The sequence below is a fragment of the Oncorhynchus clarkii genome, chromosome 1, assembly GCF_045791955.1.
Source record: "Oncorhynchus clarkii lewisi isolate Uvic-CL-2024 chromosome 1, UVic_Ocla_1.0, whole genome shotgun sequence".
Taxonomy (NCBI): Eukaryota; Metazoa; Chordata; class Actinopteri; order Salmoniformes; family Salmonidae; genus Oncorhynchus; species Oncorhynchus clarkii.
This window is the reverse complement of record NC_092147.1, coordinates 89,644,270-89,658,757: the sequence shown is the minus strand read 5'-3', so window position 1 is coordinate 89,658,757 and position 14,488 is coordinate 89,644,270. Positions and strand designations below refer to the sequence as shown.

At 41.7% G+C, this 14,488-nt stretch overlaps 1 protein-coding gene across 1 annotated transcript in view; it reads right to left on the bottom strand.

Annotated features, from left to right (window-relative positions):
• The window catches only part of LOC139411176 (ryanodine receptor 2-like), a 338,127-nt gene that overhangs the window by 60,969 nt on the left and 262,670 nt on the right, over window positions 1-14,488 (bottom strand). Inside the window, exons 77-83 of the mRNA XM_071157129.1 lie at window positions 13,927-14,033; window positions 13,186-13,237; window positions 12,499-12,549; window positions 8,823-8,922; window positions 7,977-8,056; window positions 2,222-2,298; window positions 2,052-2,125 (exon numbers count right to left, since the gene is read on the bottom strand). Coding sequence (XP_071013230.1) covers window positions 2,052-2,125; window positions 2,222-2,298; window positions 7,977-8,056; window positions 8,823-8,922; window positions 12,499-12,549; window positions 13,186-13,237; window positions 13,927-14,033 — 541 coding nt within the window. The remainder of the gene's footprint in view (window positions 1-2,051; window positions 2,126-2,221; window positions 2,299-7,976; window positions 8,057-8,822; window positions 8,923-12,498; window positions 12,550-13,185; window positions 13,238-13,926; window positions 14,034-14,488) is intronic.

Below are 14,488 nucleotides of genomic sequence, written 5' to 3'. Positions count from 1 at the left end.
TAGGAATTAAGTTGGTCAGAGTTCTAGAAGACTGCACATTGTAGAGAATTTAGAATAGGAATTAAGTTGGTCAGAGTTCTAGAAGACTGCACATTGTAGAGAATTTAGAATAGGAATTAAGTTGGTCAGAGTTCTAGAAGACTGCACATTGTAGAGAATTTAGAATAGGAATTAAGTTGGTCAGAGTTCTAGAAGACTGCACATTGTAGAGAATTTAGAATAGGAATTAAGTTGGTCAGAGTTCTAGAAGACTGCACATTGTAGAGAATTTAGAATAGGAATTAAGTTGGTCAGAGTTCTAGAAGACTGCACATTGTAGAGAATTTAGAATAGGAATTAAGTTGGTCAGAGTTCTAGAAGACTGCACATTGTAGAGAATTTAGAATAGGAATTAAGTTGGTCAGAGTTCTAGAAGACTGCACATTGTAGAGAATTTAGAATAGGAATTAAGTTGGTCAGAGTTCTAGAAGACTGCACATTGTAGAGAATTTAGAATAGGAATTAAGTTGGTCAGAGTTCTAGAAGACTGCACATTGTAGAGAATTTAGAATAGGAATTAAGTTGGTCAGAGTTCTAGAAGACTGCACATTGTAGAGAATTTAGAATAGGAATTAAGTTGGTCAGAGTTCTAGAAGACTGCACATTGTAGAGAATTTAGAATAGGAATTAAGTTGGTCAGAGTTCTAGAAGACTGCACATTGTAGAGAATTTAGAATAGGAATTAAGTTGGTCAGAGTTCTAGAAGACTGCACATTGTAGAGAATTTAGAATAGGAATTAAGTTGGTCAGAGTTCTAGAAGACTGCACATTGTAGAGAATTTAGAATAGGAATTAAGTTGGTCAGAGTTCTAGAAGACTGCACATTGTAGAGAATTTAGAACAGGAATTAAGTTGGTCAGAGTTCTAGAAGACTGCACATTGTAGAGAATTTAGAACAGGGTACTGTGACGAAACAGTTGTTTGATTATTCATAACCCCCCCCCCCCCAACATTTTTTTTTATTTTTATTTTTTTATTTTACCTTTATTTAACCAGGCAAGTCAGTTAAGAACAAATTCTTATTTTCAATGACGGCCTGGGAACAGTGGGTTAACTGCCTGTTCAGGGGCAGAACGACAGATTTGTACCTTGTCAGCTCGGGGGTTTGAACTCGCAACCTTCCGGTTACTAGTCCAACGCTCTAACCACTAGGCTACCCTGCCGCCCCAGCATGTGTGATCCACTATAAAACATTTTGTTTTAAAATGAGGGAGAGAAAACTAAACAAACAACAAAAAAAGAGCAAAATGCTTATATTTCTGGCTGCACTGATTTACTCTGCTTGTGCTGATTGACTTGCGTATGGGATAAGCTTTGTTGTCAATGTATCCTTTAAAAAATAATAATAATAATTTGTCAAAGAGAAAACACAGGGAATTTGTTCCTACACCGCCTGACTAGCATATTGGAAAACGCTCGCTATAAATTACCATCAACTTTGATTCATTCTTAGAAGTGTTGTCCATCCATCCAGCCTTTGAATACAACATTGACCACAACACAGGTAGAATGTGGCACCCACAGACAACACATGGGAGGTTAGTAAATAACTGAAGAGCACAGAGACATGTGACGTGGACAGCGGGAAATGAAAAGTGACTGTTGCACGTAGACAGACGACACAGATACAGGAGACGCTGTATTTTCAGTGTCCAAACCCAATGTGATGATAAAACAAAAAGACCAAGGAAGAAAACCAGGATGAATTTGGACAAGGCACAACTACAACACGATATATATTAAACATATCTAAAATATGGATCTTAAATATCTTATATATATATATAATACGTCTATCTTTTATTATGTCCATGTGTGTTCTGGTATGATACCCATCCTTTAACTCTTTAATACTGAATATATTGTGAAGACATTATGGCGATGAACTCTCCCATATTCAGCACGTGTTGTACAGAGACAGTAGGACATTACCTTTAATTAACATAGACAGTAGGAGACAGTAGGACATTACCTTTAATTAGTGTTTCTACTTGTCGGTAGTTAATATGTACCTGATCCCTCCTCTGTCACCATGCCCAGTCCCTCTGCTTTATTCTGGCGCTCAAACGCATTCAGGTCCAGAACACTGGAACAGAGAGACAGAGGTTAACGACATATTGACACACCGAACACTCCACCGAACGGAGCGAGCGACGTGAGGATGAGGAGGGTACAGCAGTACCTGCACGACTGCATCAGACCAGCCAGACTCTGGAAGAAGCCCACGTCCTTCTTGTCTTTCAGGTAGTCCAGCATTTTCTGTCAGAGAGAAACACGGAGACATGAGAGAGTAAACACTACAGAGACACGGAGACATGAGAGAGTAAACACTACAGAGACATGAGAGACTAAACACTACAGAGACATGAGAGTGTAAACAGTACAGAGACACAGAGACATGAGAGAGTAAACACTACAGAGACACGGAGACATGAGAGAGTAAACACTACAGAGACATGAGAGTGTAAACACTACAGAGACACAGAGACATGAGAGAGTAAACACTACAGAGACACAGAGACATGAGAGAGTAAACACTACAGAGACATGAGAGTGTAAACACTACAGAGACACAGATACATGAGAGAGTAAACACTACAGAGACACAGAGACATGAGAGAGTAAACACTACAGAGACATGAGAGAGTAAACACTACAGAGACATGAGAGACTAAACACTACAGAGACATGCGAGTGTAAACACTACAGAGACACAGAGACATGAGAGAGTAAACACTACAGAGACACAGAGACATGAGAGAGTAAACACTACAGAGACATGAGAGAGTAAACACTACAGAGACACAGAGACATGAGAGAGTAAACACTACAGAGACATGAGAGTGTAAACACTACAGAGACACAGAGACATGAGAGAGTAAACACTACAGAGACACAGAGACATGAGAGAGTAAACACTACAGAGACATGAGAGAGTAAACACTGCAGAGACATGAGAGAGTAAACACTACAGAGACATGAGAGAGTAAACACTACAGAGACACAGAGACATGAGAGAGTAAACACTACAGAGACACAGAGACATGAGAGAGTAAACACTACAGAGACATGAGAGTGTAAACACTACAGAGACACAGAGACATGAGAGAGTAAACACTACAGAGACACAGAGACATGAGAGAGTAAACACTACAGAGACATGAGAGAGTAAACACTACAGAGACACAGAGTAAACACTACAGAGAGAGAGTAAACACTACAGAGACACAGAGACATGAGAGAGTAAACACTACAGAGACATGAGAGAGTAAACACTACAGAGACATGAGAGAGTAAACACTACAGAGACATGAGAGAGTAAACACTACAGAGACATGAGAGAGTAAACACTACAGAGACATGAGAGAGTAAACACTACAGAGACATGAGAGAGTAAACACTAGAACACTACAGAGACATGAGAGAGTAAACACTACAGAGACAGAGAGTAAACACTACAGACACATGAGAGAGTAAACACTACAGAGACATGAGAAAGTAAACACTACAGAGACATGAGAGAGTAAACACTACAGAGATATGAGAGAGTAAACACTACAGAGACATGATAGAGTAAACACTACAGAGACATGAGAGAGTAAACACTACAGAGACATGAGAGAGTAAACACTACAGAGACATGAGAGAGTAAACACTACAGAGATATGAGAGAGTAAACACTACAGAGACATGATAGAGTAAACACTACAGAGACATGAGAGAGTAAACACTACAGAGACATGAGAGAGTAAACACTACAGAGACATGAGAGAGTAAACACTACAGAGACATGAGAGAGTAAACACTCCAGAGATATGAGAGAGTAAACACTACAGAGATATGAGAGAGTAAACACTACAGAGATATGAGAGAGTAAACACTACAGAGACACAGAGACATGAGAGAGTAAACACTACAGAGACATGAGAGTGTAAACACTACAGAGACACAGAGACATGAGAGAGTAAACACTACAGAGACACAGAGACATGAGAGAGTAAACACTACAGAGACATGAGAGAGTAAACACTGCAGAGACATGAGAGAGTAAACACTACAGAGACATGAGAGAGTAAACACTACAGAGACACAGAGACATGAGAGAGTAAACACTACAGAGACACAGAGACATGAGAGAGTAAACACTACAGAGACATGAGAGTGTAAACACTACAGAGACACAGAGACATGAGAGAGTAAACACTACAGAGACACAGAGACATGAGAGAGTAAACACTACAGAGACATGAGAGAGTAAACACTACAGAGACACAGAGACATGAGAGAGTAAACACTACAGAGACATGAGAGTGTAAACACTACAGAGACACAGAGACATGAGAGAGTAAACACTACAGAGACATGAGAGAGTAAACACTACAGAGACATGAGAGAGTAAACACTACAGAGACATGAGAGAGTAAACACTACAGAGACATGAGAGAGTAAACACTACAGAGACATGAGAGAGTAAACACTACAGAGACATGAGAGAGTAAACACTACAGAGACATGAGAGAGTAAACACTACAGAGACATGAGAGAGTAAACACTACAGAGACATGAGAGAGTAAACACTACAGAGACATGAGAGAGTAAACACTACAGACACATGAGAGAGTAAACACTACAGAGACATGAGAAAGTAAACACTACAGAGACATGAGAGAGTATACACTACAGAGATATGAGAGAGTAAACACTACAGAGACATGATAGAGTAAACACTACAGAGACATGAGAGAGTAAACACTACAGAGACATGAGAGAGTAAACACTACAGAGACATGAGAGAGTAAACACTACAGAGACATGAGAGAGTAAACACTACAGAGATATGAGAGAGTAAACACTACAGAGATATGAGAGAGTAAACACTACAGAGATATGAGAGAGTAAACACTACAGAGATATGAGAGAGTAAACACTACAGAGACATGAGAGAGTAAACACTACAGAGACATGAGAGAGTAAACACTACAGAGATATGATAGAGTAAACACTACAGAGACACAGAGACATGAGAGAGTAAACACTACAGAGACATGAGAGAGTAAACACTACCGAGACATGAGAGAGTAAACACTACAGAGACACAGAGACATGAGAGAGTAAACACTACAGAGACATGAGAGAGTAAACACTACAGAGACATGAGAGAGTAAACACTACAGAGACATGAGAGAGTAAACACTACAGAGACATGAGAGAGTAAACACTACAGAGATATGAGAGAGTAAACACTACAGAGACACAGAGACATGAGAGAGTAAACACTACAGAGACATGAGAGAGTAAACACTACAGAGACATGAGAGAGTAAACACTACAGAGACATGAGAGAGTAAACACTACAGAGACATGAGAGAGTAAACACTACAGAGACATGAGAGAGTAAACACTACAGAGACATGAGAGAGTAAACAATACAGAGACATGAGAGAGTAAACACTACAGAGACATGAGAGTAAACACTACAGAGACATGAGAGAGTAAACACTACAGAGACATGAGAGAGTAAACACTACAGAGACATGAGAGAGTAAACACTACAGAGACATGAGAGAGTAAACACTACAGAGACATGAGAGAGTAAACACTACAGAGACATGAGAGAGTAAACACTACAGAGACATGAGAGAGTAAACACTACAGAGACATGAGAGAGTAAACACTACAGAGACACTACAGACACATGAGAGAGTAAACACTACAGAGACATGAGAAAGTAAACACTACAGAGACATGAGAGAGTAAACACTACAGAGTAAACACTACAGAGACATGAGAGAGTAAACATGATAGAGTAAACACTACAGAGACATGAGAGAGTAAACACTACAGAGACATGAGAGAGTAAACACTACAGAGACATGAGAGAGTAAACACTACAGAGACATGAGAGAGTAAACACTCCAGAGATATGAGAGAGTAAACACTACAGAGATATGAGAGAGTAAACACTACAGAGATATGAGAGAGTAAACACTACAGAGATATGAGAGAGTAAACACTACAGAGACATGATAGAGTAAACACTACAGAGACACAGAGACATGAGAGAGTAAACACTACAGAGACATGAGAGAGTAAACACTACCGAGACATGAGAGAGTAAACACTACAGAGACACAGAGACATGAGAGAGTAAACACTACAGAGACATGAGAGAGTAAACACTACAGAGACATGAGAGAGTAAACACTACAGAGACATGAGAGAGTAAACACTACAGAGACATGAGAGAGTAAACACTACAGAGATATGAGAGAGTAAACACTACAGAGACACAGAGACATGAGAGAGTAAACACTACAGAGACATGAGAGAGTAAACACTACAGAGACATGAGAGAGTAAACACTACAGAGACATGAGAGAGTAAACACTACAGAGACATGAGAGAGTAAACACTACAGAGACATGAGAGAGTAAACACTACAGAGACATGAGAGAGTAAACACTACAGAGACATGAGAGAGTAAACACTACAGAGACATGAGAGAGTAAACACTACAGAGACATGAGAGAGTAAACACTACAGAGACATGAGAGAGTAAACACTACAGAGACATGAGAGAGTAAACACTACAGAGACATGAGAGAGTAAACACTACAGAGACATGAGAGAGTAAACACTACAGAGACACAGTCGACTAGAAACACAAACAACCAATTCTATAAAGAAATATAAATAAAGTGACTAGAAATATATTGGTTGATGCATTTTGACATTAGATGCCAGATACCATGGTAGATTGATACAGTTTAATGGTAGATACCAGGCCGATAATTGACTGATGGTAGATTGATACAGTTTAATGGGAGATACCACGTCGATAAGTGACTGATGGTAGATTGATGCAGTTTAATGGTAGATACCGGGCCGATAAGTGACTGATGGTAGATTGATACAGTTTAATGGTAGATACCAGGCCGATAAGTGACTGATGGTAGATTGATACAGTTTAATGGTAGATACCAGGTCGATAAGTGACTGATGGTAGATTGATGCAGTTTAATGGTAGATACCAGGCCGATAAGTGACTGATGGTAGATTGATACAGTTTAATGGTAGATACCAGGCCGATAAGTGACTGATGGTAGATTGATGCAGTTTAATGGTAGATACCAGGTCGATAAGTGACTGATGGTAGATTGATGCAGTTTAATGGTAGATACCAGGTCGATAAGTGACTGATGGTAGATTGATACAGTTTAATGGTAGATACCAGGCCGATAAGTGACTGATGGTAGATTGATGCAGTTTAATGGTAGATACCAGGTCGATAAGTGACTGATGGTAGATTGATGCAGTTTAATGGTAGATACCAGGTCGATAAGTGACTGATGGTAGATTGATACAGTTTAATGGTAGATACCAGGTCTATAAGTGACTGATGGTAGATTGATGCAGTTTAATGGTAGATACCAGGCCGATAAGTGACTGATGGTAGATTGATGCAGTTTAATGGTAGATACCAGGCCGATAAGTGACTGATGGTAGATTGATACAGTTTAATGGTAGATACCAGGCCGATAAGTGACTGATGGTAGATTGATACAGTTTAATGGTAGATACCAGGCCGATAAGTGACTGATGGTAGATTGATGCAGTTTAATGGTAGATACCAGGTCGATAAGTGACTGATGGTAGATTGATGCAGTTTAATGGTAGATACCAGGCCGATAAGTGACTGATGGTAGATTGATACAGTTTAATGGTAGATACCAGGCCGATAAGTGACTGATGGTAGATTGATGCAGTTTAATGGTAGATACCAGGTCGATAAGTGACTGATGGTAGATTGATACAGTTTAATGGTAGATACCAGGTCGATAAGTGACTGATGGTAGATTGATGCAGTTTAATGGTAGATACCAGGTCGATAAGTGACTGATGGTAGATTGATGCAGTGTAATGGTAGATAGACCTACCTGCTGAACAGTCGAGTTGCCTCCATTGAGGACAGCTATCCCCAGCTTCAGAGTAGAGGCCACCATGGGACCCATCTCACCTGGTGGGGAACACAACACCTTTATACTGGGTATAGTACGTCACAACGTAGCTACCTACCTACTGTGGACAGAGCTCTGCTTTGTTGTGAGAGTTATCTTTATACTGGGTCTAGTATGTCACAACGTAGCTACCTACCTACTGTGGACAGAGCTCTGCTTTGTTGTGAGAGTTATGGGTCACTGAGATGTCCAATGTATTCATCACACATGGCTACTCTTTCCATGACATAGACTGACCAGGTGAATCCAGGTGAAAGCTATGCTCCCACTTCAATCAGTGTAGATGAAGGGGAGGAGACGGGGGTTAAAGAAGGATTTTTAAGCCTTGAGATAATTGAGACTTTGATATTGTATGTGTTCCGTTCAGAGGGTGAATGGTCAAGACTAAATATTTAAGTAGCCTTTGAACGGAGTATGGTAGTAGGTGCCAGGCGCACCGGTTGGTGTCAAGAACTGCAACGCTGCTGGGTTTTTCACGCTCAACAGTTTCCTGTGTGTATCAAGAATATAGTCCACCACCTAAAGGACATCCAGCCAATTTGACACAACTGTGGGAAGCATTGGAGTCAACATGGGCCAGCATCCCCTGTGGAACGCTTTCAACACCTTGTACAGTCCATGACCCGACAAATTTAGTCTGTTCTGAGGGCTGAAAGGGGGGGGGGGGGGGGGGGGGGGGGCAGCGACTCACTATTAGGAAGGTGTTCCTAATGTTTTGTCCACTCAGTGGACATCCTGTTCATCCATTCTACTCAGAGAGCTTACCTTTGCTGGCGCTGATAGTCTGCAGCACCATCTCTGCAGCACCTCGGTCGTGTAACCTGGCCTGCTGATATAGCAGCTTCTGTTTCTCCATCTCTTTTTCCTGCAGGAGGGAGGGAGGAAGAGGAGGAAGAGGAGGAGGAGGAGAGACCTGAGAGACTGCACCTTCCTGTCCAATCAGACCACCGTGCGCCCATCGGGCTACAAGACACTCAACACCACCCTGGAGGTGAAGACCTACTCCTGCACCAGGTCCAAGATCACCTTCCGTAGGTGTTTTCTATCAACGTCTTTCAAATTGAATTCAGGATGATGTCACCGGTGTTAATAATGCCTGTTGAAGACAAATGTATTACAATATTGTAACTCATAACCACAGGGCCCCACATTGGCTAGTTAAGACTACAGAGGGCTTGGAGCTGGATGGGAGCAGGCAGTCTGTCTGTGTGTTAGTACAGTGAGGTGGACTGTAAGCTCAGTGCTGAGGGTCATGAGACAGATAGACAACGAGGGGGACAGTGTCATGTCTCCAGCAACACCCACTGAAACAGTGACAACCAAACAGCAGCAACAACTCTGCCCGACTGAGGGAACAGCATGGCAGGGAGCGCTATAGGGGTCCAGGCTTGGCTGCTTCCCCACTTTCCATCTGAGCCACAGCAGAAGAACACAAGGGGATGGAAGAGCTCGGGAAAAGCAAGATGGCCGCTCTCCTAATTTAGGCTTTTTTTTTTTTTTTTACAGTGTTGAAGAAAAAAACAAATCAGGAAGCGGAGAGGGGCGGGGCTGAACGATATGAATGAGGAACCTTCAAAAGGAACATGAAATACAGAAATACTGGAAAGGAAACAAGATGCAAAATCAACAAGAGACAGTTGTTTTTTTGAGAACTTTGTTACCAGAGATTCTTCCTCCTTCTTGGCAATTTTGTTGCTTAAACCTTTGCTTATATCACACTGGGGAAACAGAATGGTATCATTTCACAGTGCACGGATCCCACCCAGCTATACTCAGAAAAAATAGAAAAACCTCCCAGAAAATGATGGTGAAAAGATTGGTGTAATAAGGACAGGATGTGGTCCTGAGGAACAGCCGTGAGCAGCCTACTGAAAAGCCATGCTGATTAACATCCTCAGTGTTTTAAGAGTGTCGCTGCATGATCACACAAACCACACAAGGAAAAAAAAAGATACAGATGTACACCATGTTCCATTATAACAGGGGCTCCAGAGTGGAGCAGAGGTCTAAGGCACTGCGTCTCGGTGCTACAGGCGTCATTACAGACGTCCCCTGGTTCGATTCCAGGCTGTATCACAACCGGCCGTGATTGGGAGTTCCAAAGGGCGGAGCACAATTGGCCCCAGCGTCGTCCGGGGTTAGGGTTTGGCCAGGGTAGGCCGTCATTGGCCCCAGCGTCGTCCGGGGTTAGGGTTTGGCCAGGGTAAGTAACAAAATGTGTTCTTAACTGACTTGCCTCGTTAAATAAATCAAAATAAAAAATGTGGTCAATCTATGGTAAATTACACCAGGTATGAGACAGATGAGCCATATCATTATCATCTGATTGGATCTCCAACTTGAGATCCACAAGTCTCCCATTAATGTCAATGAACGATGTGTGAGAAAGTTTGTATTGCACAAGATTGTGTCAACTCAACAGAGAAGACTCTACGTGTCATCTCTTCAGGGGTCATTATCTCAACTCAGAGAAGACTCTACGTGCCATCTCTTCAGGGGTCATTATCTCAACTCAGAGAGAAGACTCTACGTGCCATCTCTTCAGGGGTCATTATCTCAACTCAGAGAGAAGACTCTACGTGTCATCTCTTCAGGGGTCATTATCTCAACTCAGAGAAGACTCTACGTGCCATCTCTTCAGGGGTCATTATCTCAACTCAGAGAGTAGACTCTACGTGCCATCTCTTCAGGGGTCATTATCTCAACAGAGTAGACTCTACGTGCCATCTCTTCAGGGGTCATTATCTCAACTCAGAGAGAAGACTCTACGTGCCATCTCTTCAGGGGTCATTATCTCAATTCAGAGAGAAGACTCTACGTGTCATCTCTTCAGGGGTCATTATCTCAGCAGAGTAGACTCTACGTGCCATCTCTTCAGGGGTCATTATCTCAACTCAGAGAAGACTCTACGTGCCATCTCTTCAGGGGTCATTATCTCAACTCAGAGAGTAGACTCTACGTGCCATCTCTTCAGGGGTCATTATCTCAACAGAGTAGACTCTACGTGCCATCTCTTCAGGGGTCATTATCTCAACTCAGAGAGAAGACTATGTGCCATCTCTTCAGGGGTCATTATCTCAACTCAGAGAAGACTCTATGTGCCATCTCTTCGGGGGTCATTATCTCAACTCAGAGAGAAGACTCTACGTGTCATCTCTTCAGGGGTCATTATCTCAACAGAGTAGACTCTACGTGCCATCTCTTCAGGGGTCATTATCTCAACTCAGAGAGAAGACTCTATGTGCCATCTCTTCAGGGGTCATTATCTCAACTCAGAGAGTAGACTCTACGTGCCATCTCTTCAGGGGTCATTATCTCAATTCAGAGAGTAGACTCTACGTGCCATCTCTTCAGGGGTCATTATCTCAACAGAGTAGACTCTACGTGCCATCTCTTCAGGGGTCATTATCTCAACTCAGAGAGTAGACTCTACGTGCCATCTCTTCAGGGGTCATTATCTCAACAGAGTAGACTCTACGTGCCATCTCTTCAGGGGTCATTATCTCAACTCAGAGAGAAGACTCTATGTGCCATCTCTTCAGGGGTCATTATCTCAACTCAGAGAGTAGACTACGTGCCATCTCTTCAGGGGTCATTATCTCAACTCAGAGAGTAGACTCTACGTGCCATCTCTTCAGGGGTCATTATCTCAACAGAGTAGACTCTACGTGCCATCTCTTCAGGGGTCATTATCTCAACTCAGAGAAGACTCTACGTGCCATCTCTTCAGGGGTCATTATCTCAACAGAGTAGACTCTACGTGCCATCTCTTCAGGGGTCATTATCTCAACTCAGAGAAGACTCTATGTGCCATCTCTTCAGGGGTCATTATCTCAACTCAGAGAAGACTCTCCGTGCCATCTCTTCAGGGGTCATTATCTCAACTCAGAGAAGACTCTATGTGCCATCTCTTCGGGGGTCATTATCTCAAATCAGAGAGAAGACTATGTGCAATCTCTTCAGTGGTCATTATCTCAACAGAGAAGACTCTATGTCCCATCTCTTCAGGGGTCATTATCTCAACTCAGAGAGAAGACTCTATGTGCCATCTCTTCAGGGGTCATTATCTCAACTCAGAGAAGGCTCTACCTACCATCTCTTCAGGGGTCATTATCTCAACCCAGAGAGAAGACTCTACCTGCCATCTCTTCAGGGGTCATTATCTCAACTCAGAGAGAAGACTCTATGTGCCATCTCTTCAGGGGTCATTATCTCAACTCAGAGAGAAGACTCTACCTGCCATCTCTTCAGGGGTCATTATCTCAACTCAGAGAAGACTCTAGCTGCCATCTCTTTAGGGTTCATTTAAAAGCTGCCTGCAAGCCATGGGAAACTAAATAACCCACATTTTAAAAGACGTCACCCTCTTTTTAAAATGCTTCTGGGGGAGGGATGGGCAAAAGTTAAATGGGTTGGACGGTGTTCAAGAGGAGATACCTACTTCAAAACTCTTCACCTCCTCTCCATCCTCATCCTCTTCATCATGACAGCTCTGGTGGAGAAATGGATGATACAGAAAGAGAAAGACATTATAACCAATAAATCAATCAACCAATGAAGTGATCGGGCCAATCAAATAATAAATCAATCAACCAAGTGATCGGACCAATCAAATAATAAATCAATCAATCAACCAAGTGATCGGACCAATCAAATAATAAATCAATCAACCAAGTGATCGGACCAATCAAATAATAAATCAATCAACCAATGAAGTGATCGGACCAATCAAGTAATAAATCAATCAACCAATGAAGTGATAGGACCAATCAAGTAATAAATCAATCAACCAATGAAGTGATAGGACCAATCAAGTAATAAATCAATCAACCAATGAAGTGATAGGACCAATCAAATAATAAATCAATCAACCAATGAAGTGATCGGACCAATCAAGTAATAAATCAATCAACCAATGAAGTGATAGGACCAATCAAGTAATAAATCAATCAACCAATGAAGTGATAGGACCAATCAAGTAATAAATCAATCAACCAATGAAGTGATAGGACCAATCAAGTAATAAATCAATCAACCAATGAAGTGATAGGACCAATCAAATAATTTATGAATCAGTAGAAAAACATAATGGATTGTGACATAAGACCACTCTGAATGCAAGAGGTACCTTAGCCATAATGTCAGCATAGGCCATGTAGAGAATGTCCTCTTCCAGCTTACTGCAACACACAGTAGATAAGGTCATTATTATTGTGTCATAGTAGTAGTAGAATCAGGAAGGTTCTAGAACATCAGGTAGACATCAGATCCACTGTAATGGATCAGTTACAGCCGTGGCATTATCATGGTTTTATACCACCAGGTAGAGAGGATGATGTATCCTATAGAGTGTTACAGTCCTGGTTTTATACCACCAGGTAGAGAGGATGATGTATCATATAGAGAGTGTTACAGTCCTGGTATTACTATGGTTTTATACCACCGGGTAGAGACGATGATGTATCATATAGAGAGTGTTACAGTCCTGGTATTACTATGGTTTTATACCACCAGGTAGAGAGGATGATGTAACATTACTAGTTACAGTCCTGGTATTACTATGGTTTTATACCACCGGGTAGAGAGGATGATGTATCATATAGAGAGTGTTACAGTCCTGGTATTACTATGGTTTTATACCACCAGGTAGAGAGGATGATGTATCATATAGAGAGTGTTACAGTCCTGGTATTACTATGGTTTTATACCACTGGGTAGAGAGGATGATGTATCATATAGAGAGTGTTACAGTCCTGGTATTACTATAGTTTTATACCACCGGGTAGAGAGGATGATGTATCATATAGAGAGTGTTACAGTCCTGGTATTACTACAGTTTACTAACCAGCTAGAGAGCAGAGTTACCCACCACTTCTCAGTCAGGGCCGTCCTGCTGAATAACTGTATGAGCTGATGAAGAGGGTCAATCCTCTTGGCTCCCTCATCTTCTTCAGGAGGCTCTTCTCCTCCAGGTCTCTGTGAAGACAGAATAAAAAATAAAAAATGATTCTTCACAATCCACAAACGTCAAATCTCTTTCTACGGGGCCTTCTAGTCTACACCACATCTACACAGGTAACACTCTCAAGTCTACTCCCTAGAGACCATATGAACACTACTCCCTAGAGACCATATGAACACTACTCCCTAGAGACCATATGAACACTACTCCCTGGAGACCATATGAACACTACTCCCTAGAGACCATATGAACACTACTCCCTGGAGACCATATGAACACTACTCCCTGGAGACCATATGAACACTACTCCCTAGAGACCATATGAACACTACTCCCTAGAGACCATATGAACACTACTCCCTGGAGACCATATGAACACTACTCCCTAGAGACTATATGAACACTACTTCCTAGAGACCATATGAACACTACTCCCTGGAGACCATATGAACACTACTCCCTAGAGACC